Source organism: Aegilops tauschii, chromosome 1, assembly GCF_002575655.3.
Source record: "Aegilops tauschii subsp. strangulata cultivar AL8/78 chromosome 1, Aet v6.0, whole genome shotgun sequence".
Classification (NCBI taxonomy): domain Eukaryota; kingdom Viridiplantae; phylum Streptophyta; class Magnoliopsida; order Poales; family Poaceae; genus Aegilops; species Aegilops tauschii.
This window is the reverse complement of record NC_053035.3, coordinates 462,103,069-462,116,089: the sequence shown is the minus strand read 5'-3', so window position 1 is coordinate 462,116,089 and position 13,021 is coordinate 462,103,069. Positions and strand designations below refer to the sequence as shown.

General features: G+C 43.7%; 1 protein-coding gene across 1 annotated transcript; it reads right to left on the bottom strand.

The window, feature by feature from the left end:
* Positions 1 to 9,986: 9,986 nt before the first annotated feature.
* On the bottom strand, positions 9,987 to 11,602 carry LOC120961822 (myb-related protein Hv33). Its single transcript, XM_020331252.4, has 2 exons — positions 11,027 to 11,602; positions 9,987 to 10,911 (listed from the first exon to the last, which is right to left on the bottom strand). The coding sequence occupies exons 1-2, from the start codon at positions 11,293 to 11,295 to the stop codon at positions 10,284 to 10,286; spliced, it is 897 nt and encodes a 298-aa protein (XP_020186841.1). The 5' UTR covers positions 11,296 to 11,602; the 3' UTR covers positions 9,987 to 10,283.
* Positions 11,603 to 13,021: the final 1,419 nt, after the last annotated feature.

Sequence of the window (13,021 nt, the reverse complement as noted above, 5' to 3'; positions counted from 1 at the left end):
CGGTAGTGGTGATAGATATTACCTTTTCCTTGTGGCTCGAGGAGCTCCCGGTGCCGGGCATGGTGCCGGTGATGGCAGAGAGTAGCGGGGTGGTGGCGGTGCTTCCCGTCAGCACTGCACTAACCCTAGATCGGTAGGGGATGTAGGTGGGGTGTACGGCATCGCGACGAACCTCGTGATGCGAGCCGCCAGCCCCCACCTCTTTATATAGTGCAGGTGAAAGGGGCCCGTCAACCATAGTGGGTTGAGCACCCCCGATCAGGGCGCAGATCTAAGGGCCCGGTGGGCCGTTGGGCCCACACGGTGGAGATCATCCTAACAATATCGGCACTCCGCACTCCCTGTGCATGTGGGTGGCATACTGCCAATCAATGAGAAACTATGGACTATACTCGAAAGAAATAAATGAGAAACTACGGACAGTACCAAGTGTACAAATTAAACTGTAAGTATGTTTCATTGATCCATCTTGCGCAAGGACGAATCACGGAGCACCAAAGCAACAAGATCACCCCCGTTTGCTGCGTCTCGTCGATTGTGGTCTGCATGAACCCATCAGTGCGATAACCAGTGAGAAACTACCTCAAATTTGCTGGAAAGCCATTAGCATGTTTTGTTAGCTTTTGATCATGGTTTTATTCAACAACCGTGCATGCAATCTAGAAACGGAATCATTCAATGGAGAGTGAGCTTACCGACTAATAATTTAGTGATAGATTTCTCAACTGCTCAAGCTCCTCTTCTCCGAAGCTAACCAATAACTTGTCGTGATTTGATGGAATATTTGTCATACAGTGTACCTCATATAAAATGTTATCGTGCCACCAGTTCATTACACGGACAGTCAGGCGATTACTACTTGATTAATCAATTTGCTGGTGACCCAAATGGTGCCACCTCAAATCCAAGGTTCCCCGTCATGCACGTATGTATCACTCGGAGCCATTATTACTGCTCCACGACACGACGCACACCTGTCGCAACCAGCCAACCACCTTTAAAATCTAATCAGACACACAACACGACGACAGAAGCAATGGAACCAATCATATTATCCCATCAGGGTTTAATCAGACGCACACCTGTCGCAACCAGCCAACCACCATTAAAATCTAATCCGACACAACACGACGGCAGAAGCAATGGAACCAATAATATTCTGGCGTTGCATGGAAATCATGCATGCCGTGCCGGTTGCTTCCCGTGAAATCCTTCCTTCTCCATCGAGCTGACGCCGACCCTGAGATTCTCAGTTCCTCCGTTCACCACAACCCTGTCTCAGAGGCTAATGATGTCCTAGTTTTTCTTACCAAAACTGTTACCATCCCTGTTTAGTGCCACGGCAAGTCGACACGGGCCCGGGTAGCAATCGGGGGAGTTGACCGGCGAAGGTCGGCACGACCGCACGAGCATGCAGCTGACAGGCCGTTGTTGCGGCACAGCTGGGAGTGGGAATTTTTCAAATGGGATTGGGAATTTGAAGGGATGATGAGATGCGCTTGTCCCCCTTGGGAGAAAGGGATCAAGCTTTCCACGAATGAACGAGGAAAGGTGATGCAACAGCAGAAAGGGAGCTATACTAGCATGGAAACTTGTTGTGTTTGCTCGATCGGTCGATCTGTGTCATGGATGAATGGGATAAGTTAGACAAGATCACCATCGTTGGGAACAGTTCCCGATGGAATAATCTACTCCCTCTGTCCATAATATTTTTTGATATTAGTATAGTGTCAAAAAACGTCTTACAATATGGGACGGAGGGTGTCAGGAACCTGGCAACAGCAAAGTGATCAAATCATCTGTACGTCTGGCTCTCGATCCTGCATGCATGGCCATGCATGTACCTGCCCGCTCTTCAATTCGTGGGTGTTCACCTGTTTCAACAGGTTGATTTGTTGATCATTCATTAACCGATAGACGTCGAGGGGAAAGGGCAAGGTTTCTCTCAAGAGTTGACACGTCGGTTTGCAACTCGTGCTCAGGCCCGTGCGTGCGAATCATTGACTTAAGTGCCACGCTAGGTGTGCATGACTTGATCGCCGTCGTCTAGGATCGATTAGGCGATCGTGCGGGAGCAGGACGGCTACGAATTCACTCTAGCGCGATTGCGTCCCATCGTCCATCGATCGTGGTCTAGACTGCATGAACCAATAGCGGGCATTAATTGGAGGTTGAAAAATCTGAAACTTGAACGTACGTGTGACATATTGGCACTTCCTGTGCATGTGGGTACGTGGCACACTGCCAATCAATGAGAAACTACGGACAGCACCAAAGTGTACAAATAAACTGTATGTTTCATTGATCCATCTTGCGCAAGGAAGATGCACGGAGCACCAAAGCAACAAGATCATCCCGTTTGCTGCGTCTCGTCGATTGTGGCCTGCATGAACCAAACAGTGCGATAACCAGTGAGAAACTACCGACAGTGCCAAGTGTGTATGAATGACTCTATATGTACGAACTTGGCTACTTGTATAAACTGACAAGCATGCTGAGCTCGTTTTGTCGCCGTGAGGAAGAAAGAACGGACGATGTCTCCGTCATCCTCGGCCTCAGTAGCATGCACCGTGCCGTTTCCGAAAAGAGTTAATTGCAACGAAGTACCATATTTAGTGCGGTTGTGACGGATCAGTACCACTATTCAGATTTTTTGCAAGTCAGTACCACGTTTGAGACTAATCGTTGCAAAACGGGCTAAGCACCGTATAACGATGTATTGACATTGTATCCGACAGCACGGCCCCACCTGTCAGGTGACAGGTGGCATGTTGTTTTTGCAGATAAGACCCCCGCATTGCACTTAATCACGCAAATGCTCCCGCGAAGTTAAAAAAAGGAAATGGCGCAAGCGGGGATTCGAACCCGCGCCTTCCCTGTTTTGAGGGAGAGGCCCTGCAACTACACTAGCCCCAGTCAGTTGCCTAGTTAGGATATTTAGTTCTTATATTATTATACCGTTAAATAAATAAAACGAACCAAAAAATTAGCGATCACAGAGAGGGCGCGCCGCAGCCGGGATTCAAACCCGGACGAGGGCGATGCAGCGCGCGCTCACTACCGCTGCGCCGCGAGTGTTCCTCTTTTTACGTAGCACGCGTACATGTTTTATACTGTGCTTCGTTCTCTTTTTCATACGGTAACAAAAAAGATAAATAGCGCTCGCCGTACATAGTGTGTGTATCGTATATTGTTAAAAAAATTACATCATATACAAAAAAAATGTAATTTATAAATTTTAAAAAGTACATTGTATATTAAAAAATGTTCAATGTATATAACAAAATTGTTCATTTATATTATACAATAATGTTCAATGCATTTTTATAGAATAATGTTCAGTGTGTATTTACAACCTTTTTGCGTACTAAACCTATATAAAAGCTGTAAAAAAATTGAAAACATGAAAATCCGAAGAATACCAAAGATCTGAAAAAGATAAAAGAAATCAGAAACAAAAAATCACGTACAAAAAAGGGAATTTATGCATTTTTTAAAAAAGTTCACCGTATATTTATGTTCAGTGTGTATAACAAAATTGTTCATCGTACATTATACAAGAATGTTCAGTGTTTATTTATATAATAATGTTTAGTTTGTATTTACAAAAAATATTGCATACTAAACCTATATAAAAAAGAAATGTGAAACAAAAAACATAATTAAAAATGAAAAAAGACCAGGACGTGTCCAAACTAGATAAATGTAAGAATGCCACTAGGCTGATGCGGGCATCTCTCTAGAGCAGTGGCTGGCGCGTTCTTTCTTTGAGTCGCAGGCGCAGGTTCGAATCAGCGCAAACGCGAGTTTTTTCTGTTTGTTTTATTTATTTACGGGTCACGTAATATATAAACCAACTATACTATTACAACAGCCCTCCGTCGAAACCGGGACGGCGCGGGTTCGAATCCTCGGCACGTGTAATTCTTTTTTTAAACATCGCGGGGGCATTTGCGTCATTAAGTGCAATGTGGGGGTCTTATCTGCAAAAACAATATGCCACGTGTCACCTGACAGGTGGGGCCGCGTGGTCAGATACAGCGTCAATACGGCGTTTAGCTCGTTTTGCAATGATTAGCCTCAAACGTGGTACTGACTTGCAAAAAATCTGAATAGTGGTACTGATCCGTTACAACTGCCCCAAATGTGGTACTTCCTTGTAATTAACTCTTCCGAAAAGGACGGGCCATGTCACATCCTTTTCAGCTTCTCTCAATGGGCGCACACCTTTGTGACTGACATGTACCATTCCAACTGGTTTTGTAGTTACGGTACTTCACAACTTGCGCGCCACGTCGCCCCTGCCGTAGGCCCCAGTTCGTACGTCGCTGGTCTTGGAGGTTGTCGTCGGAGAATTTAAAGAGCGTGCCACTGCCACGTCGAAATGTGAGACGTGCATGTCGCGTGGGCAAAAGACTTGCATGCACTTTTCTTCAGTCTTACATTAATGTGCCTTTTCCCTCGCTCTCTTTGGAAGTTCGATCGTGAAGGAAAGAAGCGTATCCCTTGTCGGGGGAAAATGCGCAGGTGTTTGGCACCTATCTTTCTTTTTTGCATCTAACTTTGGACTTTATTCAACGTAAAAGCATCCGGTTACAATCTGCCCGTAGGCCATTAACTAGAAAGTCTGGGCTCCGATTAAGCCAGCATTCCGTGCCTTCCAGAGTGCAATCAAGTTGTGCACACTGATGTGATGAGCCGGAGAATTATGCTCCCTACTGACATGGCGAACCGAAAAAGAAATAAAATTAAGTACAATGTCCTTAAGTTGTTTGAAGATAGACGCTGCAATCGAACGTGAATTGCCTCGCGTATTCCATTGGTCGGCTCATATCTGCATGATGGATCAACGAGACATACAGTTTTAATTTGTACAATTGGTACTGTTCGTAGTTTCTCTTTGATTGGCATTGTGCCACCGACATGCACAAGGAGTACCGATTTGTCACATGTACGTTCGAGTTGTAGATTTTCGAATTAAGTCTGAGCAAAGCTCATACTTATTGATAGGAATAGACTTTGTCATCATATCAGCAAAATTATCATGTGTACTTACCATACATGCCTTCAAATCAACTTTAGCAATAACATCTCAAGTAAAGTGATATCTGACTCAATGTGCTCTGTTCTCTCGTGATACATTTGATTTTTTTTCTAAGACATATAGCACTTTGGCTATCATAAAATATCGTAAGGCAAGACATATCTTCATAAAGCTTAGTGTACAAATCTCTCAACCAAATAGTTTTTTTTGCATATCTTAGAAACAACTACATACTTGGGATAACTTGTGGAACAAGCTACAATAGCCTGCAAAGTTGCTCTACAACTCATAGCACAACCACCAATGGTGAAAATAAAACTTGTAAGTGATCTTCTTTTGTCCAAATCACCAATAATATCATAGTAAATAAAATCAACAAATCCATTTCTAGATTCATGAAACTGTAAATAAGCATCTGAAGTACCTCATAGGTATCTAGAAATTCACTGAACTGCTTTCCAATGCTCTTTTTCATGCTTAACATGTATCTACTAACAACACTCAATGTATGCGATTCGTTAGGACGAGAAAAACCATGACATACATAAGTGAACCAATTGCATTAGAATAGGGAACTCTTACATGTGCTCAATATCATAACATCTGTCTCGGGACATAAAGCTAATCGGAAATGTGCAGCGCACAGAGTACTCACTGGCTTGGGATCATGTATATTAAAACAACGAAGAACTTTATCGATATACCCCTTCTGACTTAGATATAATTTTCTAGACGGTTTATCCATGGATATTTTTGTATCAAGTATTTTCTTTCCTACACCCAAATCCTTCATCTCAAATTCATTACTTACTTGCTTCTTTAGTCTATTAATCTATGATATACTCTTTGCAGCAAATAGTATGTCATCAAAATAAAAGAGCAAATAAATAGTTGAACCGTTAACAAATTTCAAATAAACACAGTTGTCATAAGCAAACTTCTTAAAGCCTTGTGCATAAAGGTGTCAAATCTCTCATACCATTGTCTAGGGGATTGCTTCGATCCATAAAGAGATTTATTACTTACACACAAGAGTTTCTTTTCCAGGAGTAATAAAACCTTCAGGTTGTTCCATATAAATATCGACTTCTAATTCCCCGTGTAAGAAGCATTTTTCATTTTTTAAATCTAATTTTTGAAGCTCAAAATCATGTGTGTCAACAATACTGAGTAAAGTGTGAATAGAGCTATGTTACACAACAGAGGAAAATACTTCATTAAAATCAATGCCTGGAATATGGCTATAACATTTATCAACTACCCTTTCTTTAGATCTTGCTTATCATTAGGATAAACATCTTCTTTTCTTTTGAAAACACACTTGCAACGAATAGGTTTTTCTCTCTTAGTAAGTTTACTAAATCCCAAGTGTCATTCTTTTTCAAATGATTTCGTCTCATCATGCATAGCGGTCTCCACCTATTATTATCACTAGAAATTATAGCCTCGGGATATGAAAATGTTCAAGTTCTTCTTCCACGGATCACACATAAGAAATAACATTGCACTGTTCAATCAACCTTCGGCGTGCATTAGTACGAGTCCACCTAACTCTGTCACTTGTAACACTAGTTGATGCCCCGCGCGTTGCCGCGGGAATTTGTTGTGGATTTCTAAGTAACTTGAACACAAAAAAATAAGTTAACAATTTGAATTAATAATATGAGATTTCATATAGGTAATGATGAGCAACAATATGATAGCTTTCATATAGAGGCAATGATTAAAATTATTAGTGGTATAATTTTATATTGTATTGATTGCATGAACCATATCTCAGCATAATCTATTTCACGTTGTTTGGAGGAGTGTCTTCTTCGACCAATAGGTAGTAGATAAGAGTAATATAATGCAGGCGGGATATAAAATTTATTCACTCTGGTATATATTTGATTTTGTACTGCTGAAGGCGCATAGAAGTATATGAGATTGTTCCTCAGTTACAATAGAATTTTTCTTCCACTCAGTTACATTAGAACTGATCTCCCACAGAAACAATTGGTAAGGACATGTGATAGATGACATAGAGCAAGGTAAGTAAATTGAGAAAGGTAATTAATAAATTATCTAATGACCAGACCAAATGTAATAGACCAAGCAACCATATAGCAGGAACCAATGGAAGTAGCTACCTGACATATTGAGACGGGGGACACACGGCAAGCAAAACAAACAGAGCGATCCAAACGCAACCATCCCGCCAAAGGTCATCGATATTGAGATACACCCATTGGCACCTGCACAACATAACAAAAAGGAAGACAGCACACACATGCACAGAAGGAATATGAAGCAATCAAGAGCAGTGGAGAACACGACTTGGTCCTCGCATGCGGCAACAACAGCATCCGGATTCAAAGAACAGCTCTCTGTCAGGCTGGCCCAGCCGGCTACACCGCTACTCACAGCGGATGTGGCACCCAGCCCGCGCGGCGATGGCCCTCGGCCACGACGTACGCCGCTCGTCCCGGCACAGCAACATTATTGTGTGGCGTCGTCAGCAGCGCGCGTCATTGTCGACGCAGGACGGCGCGGGGCGAAGCCCTTCGGCTTGACCCGTCGCTGCTCCCATGGAGGTGGCTAGCATGGCCGCACCCAACGCTACGTCTCCCGAACGGTCCTCCGTGACGACGCCCTCCGGCGTGCACGCGCGTTGGCTGCCCAGCAGCCCAAGCTACACTTCTTAAAGGGAGATGAACTGCATCCGTTACCCATGCATGAGGAGGGAGAAGAAAATCCATCCGTTTCTATTGCAAATACAAAAGTGGGATTTGATGGGCATTGAAGAAGGTGAGAAGGAAACGGAAGCCGTGGCCCTACGATGGGGAATTAATTGTGGAAAGAAACTCCAGTAGATATCTGTGAAGGAGAAGAAACTGTGCCATCGGGCAGAGCAGCGGGCCTTGGGGCTCAAATGAAGTTGTATGGTGAAGAAACGAAAAAGTGAGGAAGAGAAATTAAATTACAGGAATAGGAGAAGTATTTGGAATTGATGATGTGGCTAGAATGCTGAGGTGGACTGAGATGGATGGCTGCATGTAGATTGGTGATGTGGATAGCTTGCATGTCAAGAGAAATTAGGTAGTGGGGGGCACCTATTTAGATATAGTAGATTCCAACTTGGTGGGAAATTAGGCTGATTTGGAGTGACATGTTCATTATCAACAACAGATTCATCATGTGCCTCAACATTTTTCTTATCGGATGTATTACCCGAGTTAATAACATTCTCCACCTAAAGAATAGGTTGCTGCTCATTTTAAACAAGAACATTATTGGGTGGAACTGTTGGGAATCGTAATAAAAAAAACAAAAACATTGTCCTAAGAAATTAAACCAAGATCACTATCTTTGCCACGTTTTAGAGACAATTCGTCAAACTGTTGCCATCTTATCTACAAAACATGGATTTTTTTTGAAATTGTTAGTACAAGCCAAATTTGACGTAAACTGTTATAAAAAAAACATGGCAAGTTTTGCCTTTTGCATCATGACATTTTTTGTGCAAATTTATTGTATTGACCATGGCAAATTTATTGTATTGACCACGACAAATTTGCCGTGTTGACCTTGGAAATTTCAACTAGTGTTTTCCATGGCAAGTTTGCATATTATTTAATTTCATAATTCATGCCAATTTTAAAAAAATTGTAATGTTCACGTGGCAAACGCAGAGCAATTCGTTCTGTTCATCTGATAATTTTATGAATCATGGCAAGTTCAAGAAAAATATATTACGATCACATGGCAAGCTCACAAAAATTCGTTACTGAAATATATATCTACAACATAGACAATTGGCAATATAGAAATATGGCATGTTTCAATCTATTTCATGGTAAACTCTGTTTTTAGTGACATGGCAATGTTTTATATTTTGGATCATGGTAATTTTCTTGTTTGAATTTATGTTATGACAAAGAAAATATAGAGCATGGAAATTGTAATATTAGGATCAAGGCATATTTATTATTAATGTCATGGCATATTTATTATCTCATTCATGACAATTTTCTTGTTTGATTTTTTGTTATGACAAATAAAATATAGAGCATGACAATTTTAATATTTGGATCAAAGCATTCTTATTTTAATATCATGCATTTTTTTCTATATTTTCAATTTTGAATCATTTTCATCATAAAAAAACTTTTTGCCATGGAAACTATTTTTTTTGTCATTGCAACTCAAATTATATAACCACTGCAAGTTAATATATATTATTATTATTAAAAAATTAGTGTATGCTAGCAATTTTATATACGCCGTTTCTTAGTTTATACGGAAATCTGCCATGTATGATTTTATTCATGGCATTTAAGTTGAAATGCTATTTTTTTCATCTGGTAACTAGGAGTTTTGCTATAGTTATATTTATTTATTTTGTGTTTTGGCCGTAAGTTATGTATGAAATCCTAGAGATGTTGTAGTTGATATATTTTCTTCTAAATTTTCATTATGTCAAATTCTTTATTCTTTTTTTGGATGTATAATACCTGATCAATTTGAACATAAAGAAAATTTTATTATGCACATCATGGCATTTTTTTTGTGTTGTCCAACTATTTAAAATAAGATCAAAATACGAGTATTTGCAATTTAATTTTTTTTAGGGGTTGCAGTTTGATAGTACGTCACCTGAAAATGGGCTTTTTTTTGGCCCAACTATTGGCTCATAGACGTATTTACTTTTAGCGGTAACATTTGTCGGGATAACTCCAGAGCTGACGTACGCCAGCTATTGGCGTTCAAAATAAAAGAAGAAATATTTCACGGATAACTAAGGCAAATCATGCCGATCCTCCGAAGCATGCTCTCAGGAATTGCTAGGGACTTGAGAGGGCACAGAAGCACAGAACCATGACAGACATTTCCAAAAAATTGAGGTGTCATGAATCTGATATAAATCTTGATAGAATCCATGTTCATGCACAAAGTAATGAAGGGTCAATATATTAAACAAATTCGCGCAGTTTGGTTTCTTGGCTATGATGCGCAACTGCCCTAGAAATGTGTACATCTGTGTAATTTGACAATAAAATACAATTAATTGAAAGTTTCTATAATTTGTTCAGCATGCAGGGTGAAGTAAGCTAACTCGCCTATAAAATTAGGATGATGCTATAAATGACCTGAAGTAGCACTAACTTGCGATTTTATGGTGTGATCCCTGTCTCTTAAAAATGGAGGGGGAGAGAAAGAAAATATATTTTTAAAATGAAAAAGGAAAAAAAATAATTCAGAAGTACTGTTCCAAGTTGAACTCGGAATTTGGGAGGAGGCTCTGCTCTTGGCAGGGCAGCGAGAACTCATACTCCATCTCCGCGAAGGCCGGCTCCGCCTTGGCCCAGTGTAGCACCTCGCCATCGAGCACGCTTCCCACCTCGCCGTCGAGCATGCTGCCCACCTCACCGCCGTAGTTCCGGTTGCTGCTGTTGCTGGAGCTCTCCCCGTAGTAGCCCAGGTTCTCCGGGACGTCCAGCACGCAGCTGTAGTCCGCGGCGCCGAACCCGGCGTCTTCGTCCGCACCCTCCTTTCCACCACAGAACTGGCCGTACAATGCCGCCGCGTTCACCGCGCCGAGGTCGTCGGCGAACCTGGCGCCGTATTCGGCGCACACCGGGAACGGGTCGAACACCGCCGGCTGCTTCGGAGCGAGGCTGCTGTCGGCCGCCGCGGCAAGGGGCTTGCGGTCTTCGTCTTCCGCGTCCGGCAATGCCGCCGTGGCCTTGTCGGCGGCGGCCATGGGTTTGTGCGTGGCGGGGTCGAGGCCTTGCTGCCGGAGCTTCTTCTTGATGCAGCTATTCCAATAGTTTTTGATCTCGTTGTCTGTCCGGCCCGGCAGGTGCGACGCGATCTGCGACCACCTGCACGCACACACGCATCAGTATATATGTCGTCCCAAATATTTCAGTTCACTCAGCGCACTGCAAAATCGTACTGAAAAATTGCATTGCACTGCGAATTCGCAATTGCACGGACCTGTTGCCGAGGATGTGGTGGAGCGCGACGATGTGGTCCTCCTCCTGCTGCGAGAAGCAGCCGCGCTTGAGGTCGGGGCGGAGGTAGTTGATCCACCGGAGGCGGCAGCTCTTGCCGCAGCGGTTCAGCCCGGCCAGCCTGGGGACGGAGCTCCAGCAGCCGACGCCATGCCGGATGATGTGACTGTAGAGCTTCGCGTCCTCCTCGGGCGACCACAGCCCCTTGCGGAGCTTGGGCTGCCCCACGCCGCCGGACGATGGGCGTCCCATTCTGTTGATCCACGATGAGCTAGCTAGGCAACGTGGATGGATGAAGGTAATGGCGATCGGTAATGATGGACCGACGGTTGTTTCCTCCCTTTCGATGGTTGCCTGGTGGGTATATATGGTCGGGTATATATCGGGGAGGCGTGAGTGCAAGAACCACAAGCTCACTCGGCGAGAGAGAGGGAGTGAGGTGAGGCAGCGATCAAGTAGGCTCGAAGCAACGCAGAAGCAATGGATTAGAGGTCAAGACACCTGCGGTTTGTGGCGCGCGCTCTCGCGGAGGGGAGGGAGCAGAGACAGGCAGGGCCACTGTGTCAGAGAGAGAAGGTGTGGCCAGGGGCACTGTGTCAGGGAGAGAAGCCAGAAGGTATGTGTGTCATGGGGTTGTTTCCTTCACAAGAAGGAAACCCTTCTTTCCTCTCTACTAGCTTGCCGGCAGGCCACTGTAGATTAAGTGCGACACTGCTAAACTGCTAATTAAGCCCCCAACGGTAGCCCATCAATGCGGCCGGGGACCTGCAATTAAGAATCGCGTCACGGCAGTGCACTAATAATGCGTTTCGATTACGAAAAAACTCGCATGATTTTCAACTGAGAAAGAGAGATTACTGCTCATCAGGTCATGCTGGAGCTAACTGATCATCGTCAAATAATCACCGGCCGATTAACCTCAACGATCGCGTCGCGGGAACCAGCGGCCCGCCGGCCTTCCCCTGCCGACCTTCACGTTCCATCTGATACGCGTGCATGGGGGCCAAACAACGTCCCGTCTGCTGTGCAGGTGCGCGTCCAGATACAGAGATCGATCGATGGATGGACTCGGTGCTTATTACTGATCTAAAAGGCCTGTTCCTAAGCTCGATGGATGCTGCTCGTGCTGGACAATCGGTCGATGGATCGTTTTCCTGTTTGCTTCGTGGCGGCAGCGACAATGGCGTCTCGGGGGAGTAATTAATCAACGCGCTGCCCGGCCGGGCCCGTCGATGATCTCACAATCACGATCCACGCTCCATTTGCGAGCGAAGACAAAACCCACAGTATATCTACGTATGAACGTGTCGGTGAAATAGCAAAATAAGGTGATGGCCGAAAAATTTCGTCGTTTTTTTTTTGCCAAAGCAGAAGAAAGGAAGGAAGGAAGAACATCGATCACACAAAGGTACGGCGCACGTTACCATGAAGAAGAAAGGCTGTACGGCAGAGTCAGCTGGCGGATCAGAAAATCAGCGGCGTCGACAACAGTGTTCACAAACGTGTTCAACTCCGGCATAACTTTGCAGGCTAGTCGTCCATCGACCGTGGACAGTGGGTACAGCTCAATTTTGTTGGACCTTATGACCGACGATTACCGCGTAAATCGTGTCGATCAGCGGGTAATTTGCAGTCACCTGCCAGCTAGCTTAGCTACAGAGAAAGTGCATGGGGAGATGAAATCAAACAGAGTGAAGGCCTGAAACTTCCTGCTGAAAAAGAGAAGATTTACGCTATGCTTTGCTCTCTCTGGTGATCATGAAAACCAACTACTCCTTCCGTTCCACTCTTATGTACTGTCAAAAACGCTCTTATAAAAAAACACTCTTATATTATCAGACTGAGAGAGTAATTAATATGCCTCTTTATTGAAAAAGAAGTAATTAATATAACCTGAGCGGGACGGCAAGGTCGCCGGGGAGGGCCCGGCTTGGTATAGCAGCAGTGCACGCCGAATAAAGCGGAAGGCACCTGATCC